This window comes from Rana temporaria, chromosome 1 (genome assembly GCF_905171775.1).
Source record: "Rana temporaria chromosome 1, aRanTem1.1, whole genome shotgun sequence".
Taxonomy (NCBI): Eukaryota; Metazoa; Chordata; class Amphibia; order Anura; family Ranidae; genus Rana; species Rana temporaria.
The window spans coordinates 165345058-165362859 of record NC_053489.1 but is presented as its reverse complement, the minus strand read 5'-3'; the positions used below and the strand labels follow the sequence as shown (position 1 = coordinate 165362859).

General features: G+C 38.8%; 1 protein-coding gene across 1 annotated transcript in view; it reads left to right on the top strand.

Moving 5' to 3' along the window:
• Positions 1–17802, top strand: part of SRRM4 (serine/arginine repetitive matrix 4) — a 194594-nt gene that overhangs the window by 132545 nt on the left and 44247 nt on the right. Inside the window, exons 5-6 of the mRNA XM_040345593.1 lie at positions 1593–1619; positions 9607–9657. Coding sequence (XP_040201527.1) covers positions 1593–1619; positions 9607–9657 — 78 coding nt within the window. The remainder of the gene's footprint in view (positions 1–1592; positions 1620–9606; positions 9658–17802) is intronic.

Here is a 17802-nt window from a genome sequence, read left to right as displayed (position 1 = left end):
CACTGTTTATTCTGGACAATAGGGGTATTTTATACAGACTTAGGCCCCGTACACACGACCAGTTTCCTCGGCAGAATTCAGCTTCCGACCGAGTTTCTGGCTGAATTCTGCCGAGAAACCCGGCCGTGTGTACACTTTCGGCCGAGGAAGCCGACGAGGAGCTCGGCGAGGAAATAGAGAACATGTTCTCTATTTCCTCGTTGTTCTATGGGAGCTCTCGCCCCGCCGAGCTCCTCGGCGGCTTCAGGGCTGAACTGGCCGAGGAACTCGATGTGTTTGGCACGTTGAGTTCCTCGGCCGTGTGTACGAGGCCTTAGAGAGTTGAGAACTTGCAATGATCATCATACATGTGAACTTAAAGCGGAGTTCCGGCCACAATTTCACTTTTTAAATATAAATACCCCTGTAATACACAAGCTTAATGTATTCTAGTAAAGTTGGTCTGTAAACTAAGGTCTGTTTTGTTAGGTTGTTACAGCATTTAGACACCTTATAAAATAGAAATTGACTGGGGCCATCTTAAGTGTGTGCATCATGAAGCCAGACTGTATGACTTCCTGGATTTCACTCTTGCAAATCTCGCACATGTTAAGTGCTGCACAAGCAGTGCCAGATCAGGTTTCAGCACCTGTGCTGTCCAAGTCACATGATTCTTTGAGACTGGGGAATGCACAGACTCCTGGAAAGTTACACCCACTACATTCCCAGGAGTCTGTGCGGTGTAGGTTAGGAAGCTTAAGCACCTAGGTGCAGGAAGTGGGAAGATTAACTATTCTGCCTAGCAACAACACTTTGAAGGCATCTAAAAAAAAAATTTGGTTTCGTAAAGGACTAATGAATTTTTTTTAAAACTACTGATGTAATGTTATATTTATGGGTGGAACTCCACTTTAAGAGCAACAGTGGACAAATGCATGTGTATGGGTTGCAATGTGGGACATCAAAAGGTTTTTTAGCTAAGTAGATTTTGAGCTTTTATGGAAGCATAAACTCATCAACGCAGTCACCATGAGTTTGCTATAAAATATATTTTACTACTTCAAAAACCAAAAGAAAATGACAGACTATTATGAAAATATTTTGCCACCTGATAGCAGAGATCGGAAAAAACTAAGGTCTATCAGACCTCACTGCTGTGAGACATCATTCCATTTTCTAAAAAAAAAATACTCAAGCAGCACTTGACAGCAGTTTCCATGGAGAAATTCAGGTGTTTGGATGTGTAACTCTGAATGGTGCTATGAAACAAAACTTCTATATGCAAGTAACTTGGCTCCCAACATAACCTAAAATGATGGGTTCTCTTTTATGCACCCCCTAAGGAGCAGATATAGCATTTGTATTTCTGGACTGATTAATTCTGCCAGCTACAGTCATATAAACAGTGCATTCATGATTCTGTGGAGGGGCTGCAAAATGGAGCCTGAAGCAGAAAGTAGGAAATCCAATTAACTTCACATAGTTATGTCCATTCAATGCAATAAATATCTTGACATGTGTAGTTATAAACGTGACAAAACGTATATGTGAAATATGCCTCTACCATACATGAAAACAAGTTAATAAATCCTGGTTGTTCCTGATCTTTCTAGGTCTTCCTCCAAGAAACGAAGACATGGGTAAGTAACATTCTGGTCTTCTTTACAAGCATGTGCTCATTTTGTTTATAAAGTGTTTTCTTTGCTGAATGATTGTATGTTTTGTGATGTATGTTATGTGTTAAATACAACATTATTTTATATGTTCAAACGTTTGCAAATATATGTGCAAGTTTCATGTAGACCTATGTTAATCAACAAGGTAGCAAAAATAATTAATGCGTCCTTGTTGCTGAAAATTTTGTTTGTGAATGCCTTTCCACCAGTGAATCACCCATATACATTTTCAACTGACTGAGCAGCAACTGATATTCTTTCTGCTTGCCCCAAGTATGCATCCTTTGTAAAAATAAGGCAGCCCTTTTTTGTCCCTAGATGTGCAATTTAAAGCTGAACTTTAGGAAAAGACAAAGTCGTCCCTTGCAGTACGGCTGTGCCGCTACTGCAAAGTTTGACTGCTCCTTTGTTTCGAGGAGACTCTCAAAAGCAATTTTACTTACCCGATGTTCCACTCATATGCTGCAAGACTCCTCCATGCTGCAAGACAAGTCCCTGCAACCTCTTCTCCCAAGCAATCTGGTGGTCGGATTGTTTGTTAGTAGAGGATCAGGTCCATAAAATAACTGTCCCCTACACACTACAAAAAGGGAACTTCCACTTTTTCCAGAATTGGCCTTTTTTTGTAAAGTTTTGAATAAAGAGAGGCTGTACACTGTTGTGATGTGCCTCTCCAAAGGAAGGAAAAGAGATTTTTCTACACATGTGCAAAAGATGAAGCTGTAAAGCAGGTATACAGATATACCCGAGATCCAGCAGGACCAATAACAGTCAAGTATAAGACTTTGTAGAGGGAAGAACAGTCGAATGATAAGCTATCCTTTAAACTTAAAGTCATTATAAAGCTTATTTTGTATTTTATTAAAATTATGAAAATGTCATATTTACTTGCTCTGTTCAATGGTTTTACTTAAAACAGCCCTGATCTTACTCTTCTGGGGTCCCTTGCCAGCGCTTGCAAGCTGCTTGCTATGTGTGCACTTGTGCATGCTTGCTCCGGAGCCCTGCTCTGTGTGTCCATAAGACACACACAGCTGGGCTCGGCCCTGGCCCCTCATCACTGGCTCTGATTGACAGCAGCAGGAGCCAAAGGCTGCTTTACCTGAACCAATGAAGAGCGAGAGAGCCTCAGCTTTTGAACATATCACTGGATTGAGATCCGCTCAGGTGTGTATTTTAGGGGCTTCAGGGAGAGCTACAGGCAGAAGCTTTTTTAGCTTGCTGCATAGAATGCAGGAAGGTAAAAAAAAACTTTCTGCCTTTACAACCACTTTAACCACTTGCCGACCGCTGCACGCCTATACACGTGGGCAAATGGGCATACCTGTACGTCCCCTTCAATTTGCCGTGTAGTGTGCTGTTCACTGGCAGCCCACGATTGTGTCACGGAGAGGCAGAGCGGGGAGATGCCTATGTAAACAAGGCATTTCCCTGTTCTGCCTAGTGACATGACAGGGATCTACAGCTCCCTCTTATTGGGAGCAGTGATAGCCCATCCCCCCACAGTTAGAATCACTCCCTAGGACACACTTAACCCCTTGATCGCCTCTTAGTGTTTAACCCCTTCCCTGCCAGTCTCATTTACACAGTAATCAGTGCATATTTATAGCACTGATCGCTGTATAAATGACAATGGTCCCAAAATAGTGTCAAAAGTGTCCAATCTGTCCGCCATATTGTCGCCAGTCCTGCAGATCGCGGCCATTACTAGTAAAAAAAAATAATAATAAAAATGCCTTAAATCTATCCACTGTTTTGTAGACGCTATAACTTTTGTGCAAACCAATCAATATATGCTTATTGCGATTTTGTTTTACAAAAAAAAGTAGAAGAGTACATATCAGCCTAAACTGAAGAAAAAAAATGTTATCTATTTTTTGGGGATATTTATTCTAGCAAAAAGTAAAAAATATAGCTTTTCTTCAAAATTGTTGCTCTTTTTTTGTTTATAGCACAAAAAATAAAAACCGCAGAGTTGAGCAAATAACACCAAAAGTAATCTCTATTTATGTGAAAAAAATTACGTCAATTTTGTTTGGGCTCAACGTCGTACAACCGTGCAATTGTCAGTTTAAGCGACGCAGTGCCGTATAGCAAAAAGTGCTGTGGTCAAGAAGGGGGTAAATCTTCCCGGGGCTGAAGTGGTTAAACAGTACAGTTTATTTGGTATATGCAAGCTTTACAGTTATGCTTTTCTTTAAAAAAAAAATAACATGCACAAGTATGCATCTAGCCAAAAGAGCCAATTTTTTAAATTAAAATAATATTATTTTAAACGATAATTATTTTATCAAGGTAGAAATATCCTTACCAAATATTTCTAAATAAAACAAATGTACATACATTTGGTTTAGATATCTGATTGCTATGAAAGTAGAAAGTATGAATGTATTAACAATTCTGTTAGATAGGCATGTCTTAGCAATGGGATTGGTTGCACAATGGTGACACTTCAATGATTTTGTAACATTACAATGCTAGATCAACACATTGGCTTGTGGTGTACCTGCAATTTATCATGCTTGGTTTGATTTAAAAAAAGAACAGTCACTAAAGATGTATGAGTGCATTGTGACCTGACTTTCTATTTTATTACTATTTGTTATATTGCCTGAAATGTTCACATATTTATAGTACCAAGACAAGCCAATACCCTTTGAGTGGATTGATCTCTTTGAAAAATTGAGCTCTCCTGACACCATTTATGGCTACATGTAATGACAACATGTTCCCAAGTCTCTTATTGTGCATGTGAATATAGGTCAGTCCAGCCTAAAGCTGTCTTCAGTTGTTTAGGTCACGTACGATTAGCTAAAATTGCGGTTGAATTAGATGACACAAGTTCCTTCTCACATTTGTGGTTTATTTGTTCCAGCTTCTAGAATATACCACTTTAAACAGCATCCTGTACCAATCACATTTATAATACAGGTATATAGTTTAAGAAACTATTTACCAGCTCCAGACAAAGAAAAACAAAGTGGCAATATAAATTATTAAAATATTAAAATACATTAACATGGTTTAATACAAGCAAACAACAGAAATTATTTTGTGGTGAAAATATATATATTTTTAAATACTAATGCCGCGTACAGACGGTCGTTTTTTGTGATGAAAAAAAACGTTGTTTTTGAAAACGTCATTTAAAATGACCGTGTGTGGGGAAAACGTTGTTTTATGTCTTCTGAAAAACGACAAAAAAAAAATTTGAACATGCTTGAATTTTTTGTGTCGTTTTTCAAAACGTCGTTTTTTGTGTCAATTAAAATGATAGTGTGTGGGCAAAACGACGTTTAAAACGACGTTTTTAAACCCGTGCATGCTCAGAAGCAAGTTATGAAGCGAGCTTGAATGGAAAAGAGTGCTGAACGTAACCGCGCTTTGCTAGAGCATTTTGAAAAACCGATGGTGTGTAGGCAATGTCGTTTTTGAAAATGAAGTTTCAAAAACGTCGTTTTATTTCATGATTTAAAACGTCGTTTTTTTTCATCACAAAAAACGACCGTCTGTACGCGGCATAATAATAAGGTAAGCTATCAATATTTTAAATTGTTTACAATACTGAATGAAATATGAATAACCCATAAAGATAAGTCTTTTTTAAAAGACTCACTGGGAGTGGCATAGAGGCTAGTTGCAATTAGAACACACAGTATAAAAAATAATGTGTATAAAAGTAATCCAGAGCAGCTAAATAGGCCAAAATAAATATTTCAAAACCCAGACATAAGTGTACACTTCTTATGCCCGGTACACACGATTGTGCTTTTGCCCGGCCAAACTCACATCGGAATTCTGACGGAATTCCATCGGAGTAAAAGAGAACATGTTCTCTATCTAAACTCCAATGGAATTCCTCGGAATATCCGATGGAAAAACTCAGATGGGGCATACACACGTTCGGAATTTCCGATGGAAAAAGTCAGTCTGACTTTTTCCATCAGAAATTCCGATTGTGTGTACGGGGCATTAGAAATAACTATGGGGTTGATTTACTTAAGGCAAATAGGCTGGTAACTTTGCAAGAGAGGTTTCCATTTGCAAAGGACAGTCACACTTTGCATGGGAATTTTCCCCAAGAACTTAGAGAATGCAGTGACTTTTCCTTTTGCCAGGAACACCAAAACACATACAAGGAAAATAAAAAACAACCTTTTTTGCTTGCACATGATTGGATAATAGAAGTCGGCAGAGCGTCACCATATTCACTATTGGGGGAAATTCCCTTGCAAAGTTAAATGTCTGTTTGCCTTTAGTATATAAACCCCTATGAGTGGCATTTGCAGGTAGTGTATACAATTATCTTATTATTTTATTTTCATGTGCAATCAGCATTGTTAAATATTGTGATATTTTTACAGAAATAAATTAGGTCTACCTGAACTTTATTAATCCTATCCAAAGTCACAGGTTCGATTTTTCATAGCCAGGCACTTACCTTCTTGGGTTTTCCCCACTGGCTTGATCTGCACTTGGAACAAATAGAACTTTGGAAATGAGGAAATAGAGCTACTCCCCCACCGTTACACACCCACAATTATGCAGTACTGTATTGGGCGCCTGTGCAACATATCCTCAGACTCTAATGCTGTCACATAAGCCTGGGCAGGAGTTTTCAGAGCCATTTTCAGGTTTTAACTTATTTACAGAAGCATTTTAAAGCACTCTGGTGGCTAATTATGGTGGCATGGGAGTGCGAGGAAGGTACCTATAATTCATCACACCTCTCACCTCTGTTCAGCTTTCACTTTCATAGAAATATAAAAACACATTATGGGTATAGATAGATTGTGCTCATAAGGATGTGGTTGCATGATTACACAGCATCAGACAGTAGATCTAAACTTCTCCAGTTCTAGCATTATCTGGAAGTTTTATTACATGCACAATATATTATGATATACTCAATATATTACAACATTCCTGTGAGATATTACTTATTTCTTTGCTAAGCTCAAAATATTAAACACACTGTACTGTAACTAAGTAGGACTATGCAGATACCCAGCTTCACATATTGCAGTGATCTTTAGACAGCATAAAACATAGGTCAATCATACACACAGATATGACCTGAAATAATCAGATTTTCAAAAAAAATCTTTTTTTATGGTACATGCACTTCCAGGATTCAGTGCATGTCAAGAAATGTCCTTATTATTGCTTAAAGGGGTTGTAAAGGTAAAACATTTTTCCCCTAAATAGCTTCCTTTACCTTAGTGCAGTCCTCCTTCACTTACCTCATCCTTCGATTTTGCTTTTAAATGTCCTTATTTCTTCTGAGAAATCCTCACTTCCTGTTCTTGTGTCTGTAACTGCACACAGTAATGTGACACTTTCTCCCTGGTTTAGAGAAAGCCTCTTGAGGGGGGAGGGGGGCGAGCAGGAGAGTCAGGACTTTGCAGATAGAGAAAGGAGCTGTGTATTTTAGGGGGCGTTCTGACACTCCTGCTCGCCCCCTCCCCCCTCAAGAGGCTTTCTCCACACCAAGGAGAAAGTGTCGCATTATGCCGCGTACACACAATCGGTTAAACCGATGAGAATGGTCTCATAGACCGTTTTCATCGGTCAAAACCGATCGTGTGTGGGCGCCAATGGTTATTTAACCATCGGTTAAAAAATAGCCAACTTGTTTTAAATTTAACCGATGGATTCCTAACCGATAGAACAAAACCGATCATTAGTAGGCACGACCATCAGTCAGCTTCATCGGTTAACCGATGAAAACGGTCTATCGGATGGACTGATCGTGTGTACGCGGCATTACTGTGTGTAGTTACAGACAGAAGAACAGGAAGTGAGGATTTCTCAGAAGAAATAAGGACATTTAAAAGCAAAATGGAAGGATGAGGTTAGTGAAGGAGGACTGCACTAAGGTAAAGGAAACTATTTAGGGGATTTTTTTTTTTACCTTTACAACCCCTTTAAGAGGCAGCACTGCACAGTACCATTCTCTGGTTTATGAAAATGTTTGTATCGTAGGTTACAGTCTCCACAATCTTTTGTGCAACAAAGGTAGTGCAACGTTAAATGATCACTTGTGTGATGTTTTAACACAAAGTATAGGCAGACAGCAAAGAGCTTGAGCAGGGGCCATGTTTTGTATAACCATCTTTTATTTTATGTGGCCTTCTGTAGGCTATCTATGGACTTCTCAGTTATTTTGAATGTGTTCCATACTCAGTATTTTAGGAAATTATGGCTAGTTGACTGATTAACTGACTAGAAGAAAGAACTGCAAACTTGGATGCAGAATTGCCAATTTAAATTTATGAGATCATCTGCAATGATGGAGAAGTACATTTTCCATCTGAAATATGGACAAATTAGAGGAGAAAGTTATATAGTTATATAGTTCTATTATTTTAGTATTCACTGCATCTGTTTATAATCCCATTCATTTGTGTCAAAGCTACTGTTTGCACAAAGCTGTAAAATAAATTGTCAAGATGGGGTTATGATGGTAGCCAATGGTTACCTATCCCTTTGAAACTGCTAACTGACTGCATGCCATTCTGAACCTCTTAGTTCAATGCTTTTAGTAGCTTTTGAGTAGCTCGGAAAAAATAAGCAGATGTTTTATCGCCTACATTCTTGACATGCTTTCTTTTTCCAAGTCAGCGAATCAGTATTGAGGCTAATGGGTCAGTGTAAAAGCCAGTCAACTAAAATTTCTAGAAGTATATCAGCAATAATAGCACATATTACTTTGTGTTAACACTTATTATTTTCACATACATGGAGATGCTAAACACACAGCTGAATACAGACTCTGTATAGAAGACGTAGTCCAGCTCATGAGCATTTCTACATGCTATTTTGGAACACTGTGTCAACCCACAGATTGATTATTTCATGTTGGGTAATCACTGGTGGGTTGAATAATTAAATTTTTTTTGGACATCCACTTGAAGGTTTGGTAGGACTTTCAAACTTTTAATTCATTTTTTTTGTTCAAATATCAAGGTAATATAAGTAATAAAATAGTAGTTTTGATGGACTGCAAGGAGATGGGACTGAAGTTGTCCTGAACTGAACACAGTGTAAAAATGGAGGACATTGCCATATTGTTTTACCATTTTGATTCCCTTGTGATTTGATCTTTCAATAAACTATATTGACGGTGTCAATTTATTAACCAGTTTTACAGTTGACTGAATGCTGGCTATTGAACAATTGCTGGTGGCAGATAAAAAAAAAAATACAACCAGAATACCTGAATCTGTCTCTGTTATCCTTTCGTGCAATACCACTTAGACAGGGAGACAGTCAGGTATCTAGCATTTTTACAGCAATGAAAGTCCCTGTATTTCTGTCCATACAGTTTTTTGTAATAGTGATAATATTGGTGTGTTTCAAAGCATGTGTGGATATTTGGATGAGATGCAGTAAGCCTCATGAAATGCTAATTTTCATAGTGTTGACATTGCCATGGCTTTCCGGCGTAACCTATGTTTTCTTAGCAAGTCAGTTTATGTCAGGATTTACCTTAAAGATGAACTAAACCTTTCTGTCCTTTACAGCCAGGGAAGCTGCCATCTTAGACTTGTTTTGCAGTTGCCATGATGTTGCACACATGATCAATTATGACATCAGCCATTTGATGGCTTGACATTTTGATTGGGAGCACAAGCAACTGTGTCAGGTATCATTCATGGCATACCTTCTAAGTAACTATTTTTGCAAACAGTTAAATCATTGGGTTTAGTTCCGCTTTAAGATTACATCTATTTTCTACATGTATTAGCTTGCTTGCTGCTGTGAGCATCGCTTTTTATGTGTTAAAATTGGTTGTTGTAGGTTTAAATTGGTTTATATTGGAATGTATGGTGTTTGTATTTGGAATCTATCCAGTGATGTATATAAAAAGCTCTTGTATAAATGTATCAAGATGTTGCAGTCATTCTTGTCTCAGATGTGATAGTTAACAGAATGCTCCTTTTCCTAGCTCATCCAGTCCAAAAAATAAAAGAAAACAAGTCAGGAAGCACAGAAAGCAGTAAGTATTTCCATTTTATCCTAACAAGGTAGAATCAAAGTGTATTTTCTTTCTTTATTCGCTCTTTCATCACAGTAGAAGGGTATTTCATCAATTCAAAATTGTTTGTGGAAAAGGCTGGTTTACTGGTTGGTTAGATTGTGAGTTGGGTTATTGCGATGACCCAGAATTCTCCAATGTGAGGTGTGATCATATAGGTTCAAAAATAAATGTAGCCACATAGTGAGTGCCTTTAATCTTCCTTGCTATTTGGCCCACAATAACACAGGACCTATTTGCATCAGAAGTGTACCTTCAATTATCATTGCCTTATGTGAGATAAGATAAATGCAGGTATAGTATAACTATATTACTTTGTTTTCATGATACCCTTGGGGAGCATCAGGCCTGGATTATGGACAACTGATGCTCTAAGCACAGATCAACAATAATGCCCCTCTCAGCAACTCCATTGCTTAACTGACAAAACATTAAAGCTCCAGGCCAGACCTCACAACTATTTAAAAAAAAAAAGTTTTTATGTCAGTTACCACATTGGGCATGTATCAAAATCAGGCATCTGACCGAGGTCCTTTATTAAAAAAATAATGAGCAAAATCACTTCTTTGATAAAATAATAATTAGGTACAATTGTTTTTTTCCACTAAAATTCTATGGTACTGTAATGCGACGTTGGAGCCAGGATAGAAATTACTTGATCGTGGGATGTAAATAAACAATGTAGGCCACAGTTGGACCTTTGTAACGATACAGCTGTGGTGGTTGAGGGTGGGATCAGTTTTCTCAGGGCAAATGGGCAAGAAAGATAAATGCACTTATGATTTAAGAGCATAATAACTTGTGGAAAACTCTGTGGTGCCCCATTCCTTTGGTGAGCATGCTTATTTTGCTAAGCGGTTCACTCTTGGGGGGCATCCATGGATATGAGCATATAGTGAAACTTCTGTTGAACCTTTTTTTTTTTAAAAGCATAATACCTTCAGTTGTATATTGAAGCACAGCATTATCAATAGCAGGCTTCCTGTAATGTAAACACCGTTCTACTTTTAGTCTCTCTAACAGGCCTTGGCCTTGGAGTGATCCCATTTTTTATCTGTTTAAAGTTAACGAAGAACTTCACCCATGCCCACTCATTGAAAGTATTTTCATTCCCTATATTGCACATACCTTTTATCCAAAAAAAATACACTCACAAGCCCAGCGAAAACTGTTTTTCTCTCTGTCACCTCTCTTCTACTGCATATACTGCCCAGTGCCACCATCTTCTCTTTCTATGTAATTGGGAGCCGGCTGTCTATTCCAGATTTTTGCAATTGGTCTCCTGATAAATTAATATTTCAGCAATGTGGGGAAGCCTCCTGGAATATGTGATGTAGGTATTCCAGAAGGCTGCGAGAAGGGGCTTTACATTAATTTTGCTTTGACAAGAATGAAGGCAGGGGGCAGGTCAATAGCAAAAAGCAGGGCACTCAGGTTAATACCAAGCAAAAAAAACACCTTTATTAAAATCAGTACACATTCAAAATCACAGCAGGTTGAGACACCAGAGCAATGGATGGCTGCCAGATATGCATCAGCAGGGGCTTCAAAGCTCCAGCAGGTAGTATGGAGAGAAATAACTTCTCATTTCCAGCTGCACTGTGAAGATGACAGCTTTCAGAATCCTATAGTGATGTCTGGAGGGGGTAAGCATAATGCGTTTTAAGGGACATGGTCCTTTTTTTCAAATGCGTAGGGAAAGCCAGAAGCTAAAGGTTTAAATAGCCAGTGGGGCAGGTAAGGTGGAGGAAAAGTGGAGCGGAAAGCCCAGAAACTGAGCTGCAACTTTCTTGGCAATCTCACAATAAAAATAAAATGGGAAAACTAATGTGGCAAAAACAAAACAAAAAAAAAACACCTTTCCCCTAAAACGCTAAAAGGCTGAATAGCTAATACAGTTAGCAAAAAAGAAGGGGGAATGTTGTTATAGTCCAGTAAGAAAAAATGGCTGCTACGAGAAGACAAAAGGAGGGGGGTAGGAACCATTGGCAGCAGAAAAAAAAATATTAAAAAGTCATACAAAAATTACCAAACATTACAGAATGTGCCACACCTCCACTCCACATTCAGACCCAGTGGTTATAAGGTGTGGATATGGTATATCCAAAACGTTTCCCTGTAGCAGAGTACGGTACCTCATAGTCACAGGGGGCATCTGCTCGAAGACCCAAACACGAAGACCCTACGTGGAGCCATTAAGAATGGACTTGAAATGCCTGGGGACACTATGATCCATGTTGCCCTCTTCAATCAACCTCCTGTGCTCGCCAAATCGTGTCCTGACTGTCCAAACTGTCTAGCCCACCTATAGGAGGCTGCAGGAGAGGCAATAGATATCATGGTCGGCAGAACAAGAGAAAAAAGGAGCGGGTCAACCATGTTTTTTTAAGAAAGGTAAATAAAAACCTTTTTAAAAAAGGTGCATATTTTTTTTTTTAAATGGAGGAGAGGATTGGAATGGTTAATAGTGAGTTATTGAGGGAAGTTCTTCTTTAAATAGCATGTCAACACCAAAGTAATTATCCCTTTTGTTTTAACACTTAAACACCAAAAAGCTTATTCTGAATGGTTAAGCTGATCAGCTAAAAGTAAAGTACTGTGTATTTTCTGCTTTGTTAAATTTGGAGAACTGTACATTACCCACTGGGGGGAGCCCTCAGTGGTTCAATGCTTACTAACACATCTATTTTGAAACACATGTTTTTAATAAATCGGATAACTAAGCATTGTGAGAATCAGCTGCAAAGCATAACCGCTGTGAACATTGCAAAACAAGTAGTAATGCCTGCATATGTAATTATAAAAAACTTATTTCCCCCATGTGCAAATATAATTACAAATTTTACATAGAAATTGTTTTTTTTTTTAAACAATAACAGTATAACACTAAAATAATATCAATAGTGGTATTAATGCGATTTTTTTTACATTAAACTGATCACATTTGGATCTCATTTGGAAAAGACTATATATTATCTTTAAAAAGGCATTTTTCAGAAAATTGATAACTTGCAGATTTCATGAATCACTTTATCGAGCCTGGTATTTGAAATATGATGAAATACACGATGAGTGTCAAAGCCCAATCTACCTTTTTTGTATTCGGGGTAATGGTTTGAAATAAAGAAAACTAGCATTATCATGACAATTGGAGCAGCAAGTAATAATATTCTCATTGTCTATTGCTGCCCGGTTTCTGTTTCCTCATGTAGATCACAACTCTGAAAAAAAAGGATACATGCTGATTTTTTCAGCTTTTTTCTGATTGCAAAGTATATTGGGATGACAAGAACTACAGGGGACTTCCTTCCTATCTTTTCAAGAGCGACCGTGATTATTATTGCTGTCAGTAATAACATTAGAAGTCAGTGACATAGCAGTAGGTGCTCCGATTTCTAAAAATCGTAGTACTTAGGTTCTGCCATGAGATGGGAGACAGACATGAAACAACACAGATTCTCTGTGAACAAAAGATTTTAAAGTACTTTGCAGCACAGCTTAACTTGCCAAACTTTATTTTCGTGCTGTAGGGATACCAAATTTATAAAGCGATGGTAATTATAAATATTTCATTCTTTTGTGGATTATTGTTGAATAAATAACTCAATTTTCCATAGAAAAGTAATTAGAAAAATCAACTGGCTTAATTTACCTGGACAAGAAATGTGATAAAATTGGTCCAAGCCTTGGAAAATTATTCATAAAAAATAATGGGAAAAAAATAATAATCATATCTGGTATAGTGTTTTTTGTAATTTAATATTCTTTTATCATCACCATATTATTATTATTATTATTATTATTATTATTATTATTATTATTATTATTAGTGTTCTTATAATTATACAGGATTTACATAGCACCAACTGTTTGTGCAGCACTTTTACAAAATTAGGACAGACAAAACAGTTTGATAGGTAGACAGTATTAGAGGAATTTAGAGGGTCCTGCTTGTTAGCGTTTACAATCTTAAAAGTTAATGTGGGTGGGTCCTCTTCTGAATTTGATTTCATAGTGTGGTTTTAGAACTTGTCATATTTCCTATCAGATAGTCAAAGTTGCTTAGAGGTTTGATACATAGTCTGGGATATTTCTTCATCTTTAATATCAACAATTGGACTTGATTTACTATGTAAAGTGGCCATGGATCTGTAAAGCTGGCACCTTTAGGAGTAATTAGGAATAACAAAAACCCTCGCTCTTAAAGCTGTTGTAAAGGTTTGTTTTTTTATTTTCTAAATAGGTTCCTTTAAGATAGTGCATTGTTGGTTCACTTACCTTTTCCTTAGATTTCCCTTCTAAGTGTTTTTTTTCTTTGTCTAAATTTCTCACTTCCTGTTCCTTCTCAGTAAGCTTGCCCCCATCATCCGAGCCGTTCTGCCTGGGGGGTTAGTCAGCATGCTTGCCCCCTCCCTTGGGACTACATCCCTGCGGGGAGAGCTGGGGAGCTGAAGCAATTAGATCTTATGGTGATGGGTCTGCTGCCCCCCCCCCCCAATTGCAAGCAGGGCACACAGGTCTCTACCTATAAATACAGCTGAGGCCGCAGAGTGTTGAGAAGCATATAAGTCGTCAGAGTGTTTTCGTGAGCCAGGAAACAATACATCTGGTGAGAGTATATAGGAATTATGCACCTCTTATACATCCAAAGTTTATGTAAGCTAGACCTTGTAGTGGCCTCAGGCCTCAGGTAGGTGTTTTAGCTTGGTGGTTGTTTTTGGTGGCTTTTTTTTGGTGGCACCATGTTAGATACCAAAATCTGTGCTTGGTCAGCGGGGGTATCAGGAAAGTGTGGATGCTCTATGTGTTTGCCAAAAATATATGTAAAACAAGGGGCCTATAACCCAGAACCTGAGGGTGTCAACTAACAATATGGCCACTGATTCCTCCTTCAGATGGGGTACCTCCACAACTTTATAGTCAACTAGAAACAGTGCAAACAAGAAACCAGACTGGTAACTCTAAAAAAAAGTTTTATAAGGAGGACCAACTACAGTGTGCCAAACATAGAAAAATCTTGATATAGAAAGGTCATTTACTCCCAATTTAAAATAATAATTTTAATCCGTTGATTCCACCTAAATTGGACCAAACCTTTGAGTTTAATTTTCCACCACCCATTTTCTAAATGGCATCAGGGCCTTTTCTCTTGGTTTGGTAGATGTAACATAATAAAAATGTCAATATTGCCTAAATTTTCCTATCTCTTTAACCACTTGGGATCCGCCTGCCGTCAATTGACGGCTACAGTGCGGATCCCAATCTCCAAACTGCCGTCAATTGACGTCCGCCCCTTAGGGCGGTCCCCGCGCGCGCTCCAGAGCGCGCTGCGGGGAAAATCTGTATTGGCCATGTCCCTCGGACACAGCCAATTACAGATCGCCGCGAACGGCCAATCAGAGTGGCCGTTCGCGATGCGATCTGTGCGGCCAATGAGAGATGATCTCATATGTAAACATATGAGATCATCTCTCATTGCCGTTTTACACAGAGACAGCGGTGCTGTCTCTGGAGAGGAGACCGATCTGTGTCCCTTGTACATAGAGACACAGATCGGTCCCCCCCCCAGTCACCCCCCCTCCACCTATAGTTAGAACACTATATAGGACACACATTTAACCCCTTCCTCACCCCCTAGTGTTAACCCCTTCAATGCCAGTCACATTTATACTGTAATTAGTGCATATTTATAGCACTGATCGCAGTATAAATGTGAATGGCGCCAAAAATGTGTCCGATGTGTCCGCCATAACGTCGCAGTCCCATTAAAAATCGCAGATCGCCGCCATTTCTAGTAAAAAAAAATAATTAAAAAATAATAATTCTGTCCCCTATTTTGTAAGCGCTATAACTTTTGCGCAAACCAGTCGCTTATTGCGATTTTTTTTTTTTTTTTACCAAAAATATGTAGAAGAATACGTATCGGCCTAAACTGAGAAAAATTTTTTTTTTTTTTTTTTAAATTGGGATATTTATTATAGCAAGAAGTAAAAAATATTGTATTTTTTTCAAAATTGTCTCACTTTTTTGTTTATAGCGCAAAAAATAAAAACCGCACTGGCGATCAAATACCACCAAAAGAAAGCTCTACTTGTGGGGAAAAAAGGACGTCAATTTTGTTTGGGAGCCACGTCGCACGACCGCGCAATTGTTAGTTAAAGCGATGCAGTGCCGAAAGCTGAAATTTCACCTGGGCAGGAGGGGGGTATATGTGCCCAGTAAGCAAGTGGTTAAACAGACTAATAAGATGATAACTGAATTCATTTGGGCCCATAAAAGGCCCAGAATTCAACTTTGTTTAATGACAATGCCTAAACAATATGGGGGGTAGCGGTACCAGATATGTAGAAATATTATCAGGTGGCTCATATGGCGCGACTAGTAGACTGGTGTAGGCATGCAAGCTCTAAAATATGGCCAAAGATTGAGCAATCACAGTGCAAGGTCCCATTGCGTCGTGCGGTTTGGTGCTTTGGAGACCTGAGTTCAGCTCTCAAAAAGCACCCAACCTTGGGCCCTACCCTGTGTATTTGCTTTTGAATATGTTCTACCACTTTATTATCATCTGTCAACTCCCCCATGTACCCTATAGTAGAAAATCCTTGTTTCCCTCTGGGACTACAGGAGGGACCCTTCAGGAAACTCCTAAGCCCTGTAAACACGGCCCAGAATCTCGTCAGGAAAAAAAATCCTTTTGAATGGCACGAACGCGGTGACGTCATCGAATATGAGGAGCTCGTCACATTTGATGCCGTCGCCGCCATCTAAATGTTTATTTACAATGCAATTAAAGTCACCGCAAAGTAGCAAGGCACCCTTTTTTATTTTAGTAACTTTGTTTAAAAGGGATTTAAGAAAGGAAAAGGGCCTCTGGTTAGGGGCGTATACGTTCACCAAAGTGAAGGTGGAATTGTTCAGGTCACATACTAGGATGATGAACCGACCATTCGGGTCTCTAATCACCTCATGTAATTTGAAAGTGACAGACTTATTTATTGCAATTAGTACTCCTCTTTTTTTTCCGAAGCCATTGCATGGAATACATAAGGAAAAGTTCTGTGGGTACATTTCGGTGGTTTTGATGATATAAAGTGTGTTTCCTGTGCGCACAATATTTCTCCTTTAAGCTTAATAGCGTCTTTCCACATAGCACTCCTTTTGAATGGGCTATTAAGCCCGTGGACGTTCATGGAGACTACTGATAGAGACATATTGAAGGAGGAAGACTGGCTATTGCATTCACATTATCCATTAGATTCATCATATGAAGTACTAAAATGTTACCTGAAGATGGCGCCAACACTGTTGATACGGATGACCAGGTTACACCAGCTGTGAAGAGTGCTGTATATACAGGTTGTAGGCTTGTTGAGAAGCAGGTAGGCCTGAAGGTGATGTCCTCCGGTGTCTTGACGAAAGAGGGTGAGGAAGAGAGGAAAAAGAAAGGTAGACAAAAAAAAAGGAAGATCAAAAATATCGAGCAACATATAAAAAGGTGACAACGGTCACAAGGTGCGAGCATATCTCGCTGTATTTCTCTGGGGGGTGTGAGCTCCGAGAGAACCTAAAGAGAACAAAGTGAACTATGGTTGTAAACCAGCCTCATGATGAGGATTAGAGGGAGAAGGCATTTGGGGCATAATTGTATCAAGAGTCAAGCAGTGCTTCAATCGGGAGATAGCCGTGCAGCTGTGGGTTTAGATGGAGGAGTAGGAGCTTCTTCTGGAAGAAGGTTCCATTTTTTTTGCTAGGTCTAATCCTTCCTCTATGCTTCTGATGGCGTAGGTGCCATTGTCTCTGGTGATCAGCAGCTTGGTAGGGAAGCCCCATGAGTATGTAATTTTGTTATTTTGCAGCAACTTAGTTATTGATGTCAGGTTTTTGCGTGCCATCATGGTATACTGTGATAAATCAGAATAAATAGAGATGTCTGAGTACGGAGCAGGCAAGGGATGGTTCTTTCTCGAGAAACGCATTAATTCATCCTTTACATGGAAAAAGTGCACCCGTGCTATGACATCTCTGGGAACCTTTTCAGGGAGGAATTTGGGTTTGGGAAGGCGATGCGCTCTATCCACGATAATCTCGGTGCCAGGGACATCAGGC